The following is a 12,457-nucleotide window of genomic DNA, read 5'->3' as shown; positions in this document are numbered from 1 at the left end:
CTGCCGTCTATGGGGTCGCAGAGTCGGACACGACTGAGCGACTTAGCAGCAGCATATATTCATATACATACATATATACGTGTACATATATACACATAACTCAGCCACTCTGCTGTGTACCTGAAACTAACACAGCAATGTAAATCAACTCTATTTCAACAAAAATGAAAAAAACAGATGCTAAGACACCCCGCCATTTTTAGTGTTGTTTTCACATCCCAGTAACTTCTCAATCTAGGGAAAGAAGAATACAGAAGACTCAAGCACACAGAATTAAAATATGTATCTTATTTGACTTTTTAAAAAAAAATATCAACTCTACTATCAAGAATTATGTGAACCGATACATACTGGGAAACATTATTTATTTTGTATAGCATTTTTGGGGCCAATATTCCATACTTTGCTCATGTTAACAGTAATAAGGTTCTCAAACATTCCTCCTTTCACAAGTTGAATAGCATGATACGAAAGGTCTACAAAAAAATGGAGTTCCAAGGTTAAAATGCCCACACTAGTAGTATTGAGAACTCAGAGTTTTATATTTTTACTTCTGAAATATGATCACAATTCTGGGCCATAATTAGAACATTAGTTACAGAAAACCTAAATTAAAAAAAAAAAAAACACCAATAAACCCCCAAATTAGCTAATAAAGTTTGCATACATTTTGTCTCTAAACAAGTACTATAAATAGCAAGCAATTTAATAAAACAAGACACTGGACAGTATAGAGAGCAGTAATTATGAATGCACCAAGTCAGGCCATTTGTACCTGGGTTACATTCATAAACCTTGTGCTGTAAGCCCTAGGAAACTCAGGCCCGCAGCTGATCATGCTCTGTCTTCGCCTATCATTTTTTTTTTTTTCCTGAAAGTTGCATGCTGCTTGCCTATTTCCATATAAATCTAAAATATGCTGTTTATCCCATATGCACATGTGGTCAAGTGATCAAGAAACATATTTTCAGTCCTGAGCACTCCCTGCCCCATTTTAAAGGAAATCCTGTATGTAGTAAATTCACGCTAATTGGGAGCTCTATGAAGGGGTTAAAACGCTGTCCATTACAAGTCGGGTGGCCATTATAAATGTTACCCAAATAAAAGCCAGAAACAGGAAGCCAAAAAGCAGGTCCCTACGGCAGGCATGTCTTAAATGATATCATTTGTCAAGTTTCCAGCATCTTGTGGTGGGTGAACACACACAAAAAAGGAGGTCTGTGTTGTACCAAGGACGTTACATCCTCATTAGCTGGAATGTTCTTTAAGTACATAATGCAAGATTTTCATTTTAATAAAATGAAATGGTGACTTGTCACTGCACTTTCATTAGGTAAATACTGCATGTAATACTAATGACCATTTATAAAGGCGCTATCCTCCTCCTGAGAAACTCCATTCAGATGAAATCATATAATAACAATTTTTAGAGCACATCATGAAAAACTTCTCTGTAGTTTCTCTGCAAACTATATCCTGATTTTTTTTTTTTTTTAATGCTGAAGGCGGTGAACAATGGAAGTCATCATCAGATGGACCTGCAATGACATTGTTGGTATTTTTTGCAAAACCAAATTTGAAGGAAGAGCATTTGGCCTTTTACAAATCACAGTGGGACGGGAGGGAATAGCTGGGACTCCCTCGTTTCTTGGCATGCTAACTGGAGCCAAGGCTCTCCATCTGCCCAGCCAGGGACCTCAAGGCTGATGTGCAGAGAAGGCCACCCTGAGAACCCAGAAATAATTCATCCACCGGGATCGTTCAGCCCCGGCCCCGTCTCTAAAACAAAGACTGACAATTGCCCTGAATTATGGATGTACTTTTTGTGATATGTAATACAGTTCAGAAGAAAGGCAGAGAGAGGATCGCACCATTTCACCTCCCATTAGAGGCTGGGCTTGAACGATAATCCCAGAAGATGAAACTGATGCTGAACTATGACCCTCAATTTACAAATCATTTTTCAGAAGAATAAAAAAAAAAAAGTTTAAACATATTTTTGGCATTATCTGAATGGGCGGAATCTCTCATGCTTGTTTTCTAAGAATAAATGGAAACAGTATGCTCTGTAGTTTCTTAGTTTGGGGAGAGACAGAACATGAGGTTTTGAGATTATATTTTATTTTAAACCTGGTTGTTTGAATTTTTTTTTAACATAGCTGAATTTAGTGTATGCCTTCAAAACATAATAAATTTCTATTCTGTAGCTTCAGGGATCCATCCGTTAAAATGTTGGTCTTTCATCTTTATTACTCTCCCATTAAAATGAAAGAAACCGGGACGCACTTCAGTTTAGAAGAAGCAATTTAGTTGGCAATGTCCTTACTACTCAAGTCTTGACAGAGGGAGAAAACCCATGATTGCTTAGACTTCACACATCTGTCTGCCTAGGACACAACTAAGCCTATCGGACAGAGACTACCTTACAGTGAATAATATTCTCTGATGAGCTGATTTGATTCCAGCGTTGCTCCACTACCAGTCATTCCCTTGCAGTTACATTCATAAAACCTGTCCCCTCCCCTTTGTTTGCCTGGGTCTCTAAAAGGGAGGCCAAGTCCCCTTCGGTTTCGCTACAGCTGTTAGGTCTGAAAGGGACAGATTAATACCCGAGCAGCACACTGGCCTGGCTTCTCCGGTGCCCTGCACTAGTAACCCCTGGCTATAATGAGGACGCAAAGAGCCTCCCATCGGGCTGTTACCCTTCTTCATAACTCAAAAGCGTCACAGTGGCAATAGCCTCCAGGGCTATTTGTCTTTAGTGCAGTTGTGACACTCCGGCATGATCCATAATTTGGCAACTATTTACCGTGACATTTCCCTTCAGTGCAGCCATAACATTCAGTGAAGCCATTATTTGGCTCCATTTACCATATAAATTGTATTGTTGTGCATGCATGCTAGCAGCTACATTAGGTACCTGAAAATGAGTAAATCTTGTAAAATAGATCCTAACAGCTATTCAGCGGTAGGACTGCCTTGCCTCTCAGACAGAAGGAGAGAAAAATTAAATACGGTCACCAAGTTTCCTAGAATATCTCTAATCCGGTGTCTGTTTGTTTAGCCTGTTAGAGACGCTGAAACCCAAGGCTCTGAAAAAGTCTGGTGGGCGTGGCTTCGTTAGACAGGCAGGGTGGGGTTCCCACCTCCGCGATGAAAACCCGGAGCAGCCTCTGGGGAGCTGAGGAAGGAGGAGACGAAGGTGGGTCAGCCGTGGGCTTGATTCAGAGGGGAAGGCTCGGGGCTGGGTACCTTCACGGGTGTGACGTCAGGTGATGGTGGCAAGAAGCATCTTGTCCCAACAGGCCGCGTGGAGACCTGAAGCGTGACATGGCATCAGTGGTGGCTACTCTACTTCCAGGTCAGGGAGAAAACCCGCCTTCCCAAAGTCTTGAATGAGAAGCAAATGCACGCTCATCTTAGGTCACTTCAGTCCCTGCTTTGCGGGATGCTGTTTGACACACCCCAGTAGGCAGATGAAGGGTTCTGTTCCGTGTCTACAGAGCTTTCCCTGTACGGCCATGTTTTGTTATGTTGACTCTTACTGTGGATGGAGCATATACTTCATTTCCCGTGCATGTACTAAATTTTTAAAGTCTCCCGAATCTCTAGTTTCCCTTTACCAAACCTGCTCTTTTGTCCATATGAGTTTTCAACACTACTTTGCTTCTTAAGGGAAGACAGAAATTTTCCATCCCACACATGCCTCACCAGCATGATTGTGCATAAAATCATTAAATAAAGAGACACTTCTTTAAAAGAGGTCTGTGCTCATTTAATTTTTTTTCTAATGACCTAACAGAGTCAGAGTTTTGGGAGAATCCTTCCAAATTTCTATTTAGAGAATTGGCTGGTAATTTATGGAAGGAGAAGGGCCATTTCCTGAGAATATGGACTCTTGAGAAGTGACTGACTTGCTCTCTCTCTCATTTATTAACAACTTGTTAGCATTATACCAAAATCTCCCATAGCAAAGAACTCATGAACTGTTTTCAAGCCCGATTTTAAAATCTCATCAAGTTGAAGACATGCTGATTTGATCAGATCTTGCATCAGGAATTAATTTAGTTCCCTGGAACAATAAAATCTGGAATGAGACTGTCCATGAGTGAAGAACTGAATGTAAAGGTTTTACTTCTGTGCCATGGAGGGAAGTTTTATTAGCACTTTTTTTTGGCAAGGGAAAGCAAAAAAAAAAAAAAAAAAGAAGCAAAGAAAAGAGAGAGACCTATACATTAAACTTTACTTTTGTTTTTTAAAAAAATATTATCTCCATTACCAACTAAAAATAAATTGATTTGAGTAATTCTGGGGCATAAAATGCCCATTTTTTTTCTCTTATGCCATTGTTCTGCTTTTATAGCTTACTGTTGACAGAGGGAGGTAATTCAACGACAATTTTTCCAGTGTTTTTTCTCATGTACATATAATCGACGGCCCGGAAGACCGATTCCAGGCCGGTAAACCTGCCCTCTGCAGACAGACCTCCAGTGTCCACCTCACAAACCAGCTCACCACCTGCATACATCTTGAGCAAGTGGTCCATGGCACCTCGAAACTCAGGAAGGTAATGATTCAAGAAGAAGCCCTGGACACTGGCAGATTTCTTCAGCAGTTTGGCTGGAAGTGTTCCTGCTTTCACGGGCGACAGGCCAGTAGGAGTCTGGTAGCCAGAGACGAACCCGATGACTATCAAGCGCCCTCGGGTAGCCAAGGCGTCCACGGCCAAGTCAAACATGGCTCCCCCGACGGACTCGTACACCACGTCCACACCTTGGGGGTACTCCTGCCTCAGGACGGTGCTCACGTGCTCGGTGTTATAGTTGATGGGGCGGTCGCAGCCAACAGACTTCAGAAAAGCAGACTTCTCGGCAGAAGAGCATGTTCCAATGACGTGGCACTTGGCCTTCTTTGCGAGCTGGACGGCGAACTGGCCGGTGCCCCCGGCTGCCGCGGTCACCAGGACCTTCTTCCCTTCCGACAGCCCCCCGAGCTCTTTCAGGCTGATGTAGGCTGTGGTCCCACTCACCAGGAGCGTGAGATACTCGGGTTTCAGGCCCGGCACTGGGATGGCGACCCTGGCAGGCACCACCGTGTACTCAGCGAAGGAACCAGGCGCCATGTAGGCCACAGCCTGGCCGACCATGAACGCAGCGCTGGCAGAGAGGCCCAAGGCCACCACCTCCCCGACACCTTCGAAGCCTGCGTCGAAGGGGGTCTTGACTGAAGGGTCGTAGCGGCCAGCCGAATAGTTGATGTCAGAAGCATTGACACCAACAAATCTAGAGGAAAACAAACACACACACACGTTCAGGTGCTTTCTTTGTCAAGGCTTTTTCTGTTCCTCTAAATCTGGTGACCGTGGAGGGTGGTGAAGCTGTTATCTATTCTGATAGAATTTGAGAAAAACAAACACCCAAAACTCTTGATATGCACTTCAAAAAAAAAAAAAAAGAAAGAAAGAAATCAAACAAATGTGAGCTCAACAGTGATTCCATATCAGAGTTTTGGTTTATTGTATTCTTTCATTAGGTTAGGAATAATTTCACATCCCTCTACACAGGTTGTTTATTTCATACGCCATTTATTCCCTTTCTCTTTCTTTCAAAAGAGAGGAAAAAAAAAATTCAGGAAGCCCTCATACACAAACTTCACTAGAGCTATGAGTTGGAAATTAATTGGTCTCTTAGCAAAGATGTTAAAAACAACAGAGGGATAAAATATATTCAAAGAGGTAGACTTGTATTGATTCTGGCAACAATTTAACACTTCAGATAATAATAGTAACGACAATGATATTATTAAAGATTGATGTAATGTACAAGGTCACTGGCTGTTACACGTTACTGCAGGGCTTGTTTCAAACAGTGTGAGAGGCTGCAGCAAATTTTCCTTCTGATGTAACTGTGTCCAGTGTGAAAATATGCATTTTGATTAATTGAACAAAAATTGTCTCATAAGGGTAGAGAGATTTTTATGGAACATCCAACATTTTACAGTCCTTCCCAGATGAAAAGGAAAGCAAATCGACACTATATTTTTCCTCAACAAGAAGCAGAGACATACTTGATTAATACCAGATGATTATTTTCACTTTGGTATCCAGAGTCAATTTAATTGCCAGGCTGGTATTTTTACCAGCTTTTTTTCATCTCAGTATACCTCATAACAAAAATATCCTGATACATAAGGGGAAAAGCCATTCTCCTAAGGATGTCGGGAGGTGGCCGAGACACACTACTGGAGGACCCTAAAGACGCCATTTCCACCTGTAATGAAAGGAAAAGGTGCTGGGATCTGCGGGCAGGAGGGAAGCTGGTAAGTAGGGTTCATGTTAAAATAATTTAACTTAATAAACCCCAAACTGCCCCGCACAAGGACTCACTTCCACTTTGTATAGAGACAATACTTAGCCCTCGTAAATGTGCCCTTATGACGGTGCCCGGCATACACGATTGGACACTCTCTACATATTTCATCAACAGAAATAAGAAAGCAGGAAACTCTCCTTCGGGCTCGTCCAGCAGCTTTCAGAAGTTACCAGACGCAAGGCCTCACAATCACGTTACAGGATTCCATGCCCGAACAGGACACATAGTAATGAGAAGCGGGAATAATGGTTTGTGGTGGGTTCTCATTTGGCATTTAATGCCAAGACGCCCACGTTCCATCTTTTGGGCAGGGGAGGGCCGGGCATCTTTCCTTTCACTTTGCCGAGTTCTCCAGGCCTGGCCTAGTGTCCTGAGCGCGTGCTTCCGGACCTCGGGGAAGGCGGCGGTGGAGCCCTGTCGGGGTGCCTCTGGATGCCCGATCGCTGGGGCTGGAAGGCCGGCTGCAGGACCGCCGGCAGGGGCGGGGAGGCGGGCTGTGCTTACAGGTGGGGGCCAGGGCGGGTAGCCCGCTCTGTTCTTCTCGCTCAGGATTAGACTCACCCTTCCCGTGGCCTTCGCGCCTCCCGTCTTGCCCCTTCCCTCCCGCCCACCTCCCCACCCCCGCCCCCTTCCCGCGCTGGCGTTTCTGCCTTTCCAACCACAGAGCCCCTTCCCTTGCGGGAGCCCCCGCCTTGAACTCGGCCCCTCGGGTCACCCTCATCTCCAAACCGAAGCGAACTGGGGGGAGGGGGCTGGGGAGCGGGAAGGGGCTGTTGGAGGAAAAGGCAGTCCCATCACCGCCCCCACCCTCCGCACCCCCGTCCGGGGCTGTGGTTGCCACTTCCAGGCGGGAGGCGGAGGACCGAGCAGGGCGCACGCCTGGGAGACAAGCGGCGGCGGGGCGAGGGCACCCGCGCAAAGGGGGCAGCGAGGGCCCGTGTGTGTGTGTGTGTGTGTGCGCGCGCGCGCGCGTTGGGGGGCAGGGTGGGTTCTGTCGGGAGCTCGGCGGCTGCAGCCCACCAGCGGCAGCTTGAGCTCACCAAGGGGGCTTTGCTTAAAAACCCAAATCAGACATTGCGGTGGAGCCCGGCCAGCGCTAGAGCGGGAGCCGGAGACCACAGGGCCCGCCCCGCGCCGGGTCCACGTCCCCGCTCCCTGCGGCGCCCTCGATGCGCCCGGGCCAACCTGCAGGGCGCCAGAAACCCGCGCTTCTGGGACTATCTCCCCTCGCAAGTGCCCGGCCTCCACCGACTGCCCGGCCGGTGCCGTCGTCCCGCGGCCTCTCCACTGCCACCACGGACAGATGCGATCCGTGAGTCCGACTCCCGGAGCGGACTGGAGTCGCCCGGGTCGCCGCCCAGGCCCGCGACCATGACCTCAGCCTCCCTGGGCCGAGCCGGGATCCCGGCGGGCGCGCCCAGTCCACACCGGCCGCCGAGCTCGGGCCCTGGGGCGATCTAGTGCCAGGGGATCCCGGGGCACGCGGCGCTCCTGAGCTCATCGGCCTCGCGACAGAAGCCGCCAGCGGCCAGACCGTGACCTTGGCCTCGCAGGCACCCCCATTTTTCGTGTCTTTCTACCCTACCCTGCCGTCTTCTAAATCGCCTGCGTCGTCGGTGAAGGAATCCGGAGTTCCTGCTCGGCTCCGCACACCTCACCCTCTCCAGGATCGCCCAGCCTCTGGTTGCGAGCCCCCACCTCTCCCTGAACCCCCGCTTTGACGCTGCGCCGCCACCGCGGCTGGTGTGGACCCGCCACTGCCCGGACGCGCCTTGGTTCTTACCTGGGCTTTGGGAAGAGGATTGGGAGGAGTGGGAGCCGGCGCCTTCGGCTCCATCAGAAACAAGTTCAAGAGCGGCAGGCGCGTGTCCGGGTTTGGGGAGCAGCGGACAGAAAGGGCGAGTGAGCGAGAAAAAGAAAGAGAAGACGCGCTAGGGAGGATGCGTGCATTTGGAGACTCGTCTGTACCCCTTTAATTTAAACTACCTGCTTTTAATGAGTGCAGGGGTCTAGCGATCCGACAGGCAGACCCTCGCAAAAGACAAAAATCGAGGAGCCCCGGGAAAAAGAACGGGATGTTTGGGGCTCTCCCCAAATATATACCCTTCCAGAGTCACTCGGTTTATTTACACTAAAAAGCGATGAGCCCTTTCGTCATGTTTATTGTGAAACAGGGCAGCGGTCCGAGGGAAGGCAATGGGTTTTCTGTTAACAAAAATCAAACCCGAAGACTCAAGTCCAGAGCAAAACCTTCAATACTGGAAGACAAAGTCCGCCAAACCAGACCTTCCTTAAAAAAAAAAAAAAAAGAAAGAAAGAAAGAAAAGAAAGAAAAAGAAAAAAGGGGGATAAAGAAAAGGAAGAATGAAGGAAAAAAAAAATCTCGGCCTGGAGAATGAGCAGGAATAGTTACCCTCCCTTGAGCAACAAACGGTTTATCAAAAATGCCCTCCCCATCCCCCACCTTCTCTGTGCCGGTCCTACAAACTCTTTGCTCCATTATCTTACATTTGAACAGAAAATCGTTAGAAATATTTGGAAACGAAATAATGTGGCAGTATCTTGCAAAAAAAGAGAAATCTAAAAATAGTGCGTGAACTGAACCAGAGGGAGTCGGAGTCTTTCTCCCTTTATTTTCTTCTCTTTTCTGAGGAGGGAAGCGGGATTTCCTCGGATGTTAGAAAGCCGAAGGCCAGAAGTGGATAAAGGAAAGGCGTGGGCACGTTCTAGAAGGATTCTAGGCCCCCTTCTCACACCTTTCCTAAATGATAAACTTGATTATGCTAAATCGATGTCTTAAAAAGCACCTCTATCACTGTGAATAAAGAATTTGTATTTTCTGTTAAAATGGAAAGACACGTGTAAAAGGTTCCGCTGAAAGACAAAGTCAGACCGAGCACAATTAAAACCACCCAGACACCTTTCCAAACATGTGAATTTGGGCTGAATCCATTCACTCCGTAGCATATTATTATTATTACGATTAAAATGAGAAGCTCTTGCACATAATTTTCATGCAGTTGACACTGTTCGGGGCGATTTGGTCTGGGATTAAAATGAACTAACCTGTAGTGAAGTATTGAGCCTCTATTCTTAAAAAAAAAAAAAAAAATCGGTAAAATGCCACCCTTACTGACAACGTTTGCTAGAATAAAGGATCTTGCCACAGTTTTGGGGGTAGGGGCATATTTTCCAGCAGAGTAAGGAGAGGGACAGGCAGAGGTCCACCCCCTCCCCACAAGCAGAAAACGCGCCCCCTTCTTCTGTGACGGATTTCAAGGTAGAAGTTAGAGGTCAAGCGGTGACTATAAATATCCTATTTATATTAAAGGGATTCTTGGCATCTGTGGATGGAAGATAGAGGTGTGGATCTTAAAGCAACCCAAGTTGAGAGCATCCAACATGGCAGCCGGTGCTCCAGAACTCCAACCGACCACCCAGTTCGGGGACCGGCCCTGGTGACCCAGCGCGGGGAAGGGGCGCACACCCTGCGGAGCTGGTGCCCCGCAGGCGGGCAGGCCGGTTCTGCGGGCAGGAACTCCTCCACGGCGGTGCGGGCGGGGGTCCCGCCGCGCCGCTGCTGGGAGTGCGGAAACTTCACACCTTCCCCTGCCCGCCCCGCTCAGTCACCCCCACCCCACTTCACACCCTGTTTGTAAAAGGTGTTCTTTCCCCAAGCAGCCTGGTGTGTGCCATTGGTGCTCACAGTTCACAGTTGCGGGGGGCGGGGGTGGGGGGGTGGGGGGTGGGAGAAAAAGCCTGAGTGAAACTTTGCCTGTTGGATTTCTTCGGTGGTTTTTTAAATCTGAGTCTCATCTCACTTCCAGCAAATCACTCGTGTGTTTTGTATGTCCTGCGTGAACACTCACCCACCCTTCTTTTCAACTTGGCAGGACGCGCGTCTGGATCTCAACTGCCTTAGCGGTTCCTGGTACTGATGAAGAAATCCTCCGAAGCCCGGGTCCCAGCGGTGCACTTCAGCTCACCGGTTCAGGCGCCCCCTGCCCCCACCCCTTTCCCAGCCTCCACTCAGTCCCACCCTTGGCTCACTTGGTTTCTACCTCTCCAACAGGTTCCCAGAAGTTTGACATCCTGGTCAGAATTCCGAAGTCTCCGAGCCAGGTTTGGAAGACTGATACGAATCTCTAAAATGGACCGTTCAGCATTGCCCCAAGCTGATTAGATAAGATACACGGTCCTTCCTTCAGTCCTCGCCGAGGACCGGGTGCTTTCGAGCACACCACTGACAACCTGGTTACAACCAGAAGTCACTTCTCCCTCCGAAAGTATTACGCAACCTAAAATATGCAACACTCGCCCCACAGACGGGACTGACCCGGTGGGCGAGCCCCGCTCTCGCCAAGGGGGATGGAGGAAGCGGACGCCCCGCCTGCAAGTCAGGCAGCGAGAGGACCCACCGGCAGAGCCGCGGGCACGGCTCTGAAGAGTGAGGTCCCTTCCCTCTTGTTGCTTCAGCAGTTACTAAAGATTAGTGAGACAGAAACAAATTAAGGTGGGCAGTGTGGAGGTGGAAATGACAGTCCCAAGGTCGGGCGACGACCCAAGCCTCACTCAGTCTGCAAAACCTGCGGCCATGCCCCCGCCCCGGCCCCGCCGCCCGGGACGCGCGCCCCGCGCCCCGCGGTACACTGCAGGGCACAGACGACAGTCACACAGAGCTGACAACACGCAGACGGCACCAGCGAGGTGCACACCAACACACCCAACGACAGGCTCCGCCACAGCCAGGCAGCTGCCAACCTGGAGCGGAGAGGAACAGCCAGCCAGGGCCCCGGCCTCCTTCCTCCAAAGCACGTTACCTAAACGTCGCGGTTTGTGTCCAGGCTGTTCCCAACTCCACCCTAAAGATTAGGCGATCGCTGGAGCCGTGGGTGCGCGCGGGTGGGCTGGGCGGGGAGCCTCCCCTTCTGGGTCCCGTCGGTTTTATTTCGGGAGCGGGAGGGGGAGGAGGAGGGAGGGCTGGGGGAGGGGAGGGGAATCCCAAATTAAAATAACCCTCCGTTATGAGGACGTTCGGTGCCATCGGATATTCACACCGGCAACAGTCTCATTACGTTCGCCTTCGCCAGATGGCGGCGGGTTCAACTTCCCGGGATCTCGCAAAGTCGGGCTCTGAGCCCGAGCGCGCGCCGGGAGTGGGGACGCCGGCGGGCGCGGGACAGCACCGGAGCTGCGCGGCGCAGCGCGGGCCGGGGCCTGGGCTGGGGGCGCGCGCCGGGCTCACCGGTTCCGGACGAGGAGGTCTCCGTCCCCGGGGAGGGGCACCGGGCAGTCCCGGCGCAGGGTGACGGCCTCTCGGAAGTTGGGGCTCAGCCGGGTCACCACCAGCTTCTGCATCTCGCTAGGGATGGCCGAGCCCTGGAAGTCCAGGAAGTGGCGGGCGTACGACATGTCCACGATGGCTCGGGTCCCGGCGAGCGCCAGCCTCTGCATGGCCCGCGCCTCTGCCTTCTTTCTGCGCCGCCGCTGGCCGGGGTCGCGCCCAGTCCGGGCCGCTCGGCTAGGCGAGGCTCCGCGCGGCGGGCGGAGCGGGCGGGTCCGCCCCTCCTCCGGCCCGCGCCCTCCCCTCGGCTCCCCCCGCCCCGCTTCCCCACTACGCTTGGCGCCCGCTCCCCTCTCCTGCCCCGCCGCGCGCTGCACGGGTAGTCCGCACAGCCCCCGCGGTTCCCGGGCGCGCCACCCCCGGGGTCCGGGCCGGGGGATCGCTGACGCCCTGGCCGCTGCTCCTTTAATCTTTTTGTTTTGGTTTGAATCTGCTTGGCGCAGACTGGCCAAGGATCCTCTCCGCCCTCCCCCTTCCTCCCGGCGCCCGGGAGGCACCGGATATCTCCACCCTCACCACGATCTAAAAGCCGGATTTGACTCCTCTAAAAGGGTGAGGGGGGCGGCGAGGGCACCCGCGCGTCCGGCTACCGCCGCGGCCCACAGCCGGCGGCAGCCCGGGGCGTCCTCGGAGCTGCGCGGCGCCCAGCGGCCGGCGCAGGCGCCTCCCCTTCCCGTGCGGAGCGTTCACTTCCTTGCAAGGTGGTACGAATCAACCCCGAGCGCGGCCGGGGCGGCGGGGC

At 50.9% G+C, this 12,457-nt stretch overlaps 1 protein-coding gene across 5 annotated transcripts; it reads right to left on the bottom strand.

The window, feature by feature from the left end:
- Positions 1–266: 266 nt before the first annotated feature.
- Positions 267–12,222, bottom strand: PTGR3 (prostaglandin reductase 3). Of its 5 annotated transcripts, none has more exons than XM_061399508.1 (2): positions 11,617–12,222; positions 267–5,282 (listed from the first exon to the last, which is right to left on the bottom strand). In XM_061399508.1, the coding sequence occupies exons 1-2, from the start codon at positions 11,823–11,825 to the stop codon at positions 4,358–4,360; spliced, it is 1,134 nt and encodes a 377-aa protein (XP_061255492.1). In that variant the 5' UTR covers positions 11,826–12,222; the 3' UTR covers positions 267–4,357. The 5 variants fall into 5 exon arrangements, with proteins under 5 accessions (XP_061255492.1, XP_061255491.1, XP_061255496.1 ...); XM_061399507.1 differs by lacking the exon at positions 11,617–12,222 and adding an exon at positions 11,192–11,296; XM_061399512.1 differs by lacking the exon at positions 11,617–12,222 and adding an exon at positions 11,133–11,149.
- Between the last annotated feature and the right edge of the window lie 235 nt (positions 12,223–12,457).

The sequence above is a fragment of the Bos javanicus genome, chromosome 24 (assembly GCF_032452875.1).
Source record: "Bos javanicus breed banteng chromosome 24, ARS-OSU_banteng_1.0, whole genome shotgun sequence".
Taxonomy (NCBI): Eukaryota; Metazoa; Chordata; class Mammalia; order Artiodactyla; family Bovidae; genus Bos; species Bos javanicus.
The sequence above is the reverse complement of the archived record's forward strand: the minus strand, read 5'-3'. Positions and strand labels throughout refer to the sequence as shown.

Bases quoted from the DNA above. Each gene is read 5' to 3' on its own strand.
- PTGR3 (XM_061399508.1), bottom strand. From the start codon at position 11,825: ATGCAGAGGCTGGCGCTCGCCGGGACCCGAGCCATCGTGGACATGTCG. The intron at 5,283-11,616 runs GTGAGCCCGGCG...GTTTTCCTCTAG, and splicing joins GACCTCCTCGTCCGGAACCG to ATTTGTTGGTGTCAATGCTT.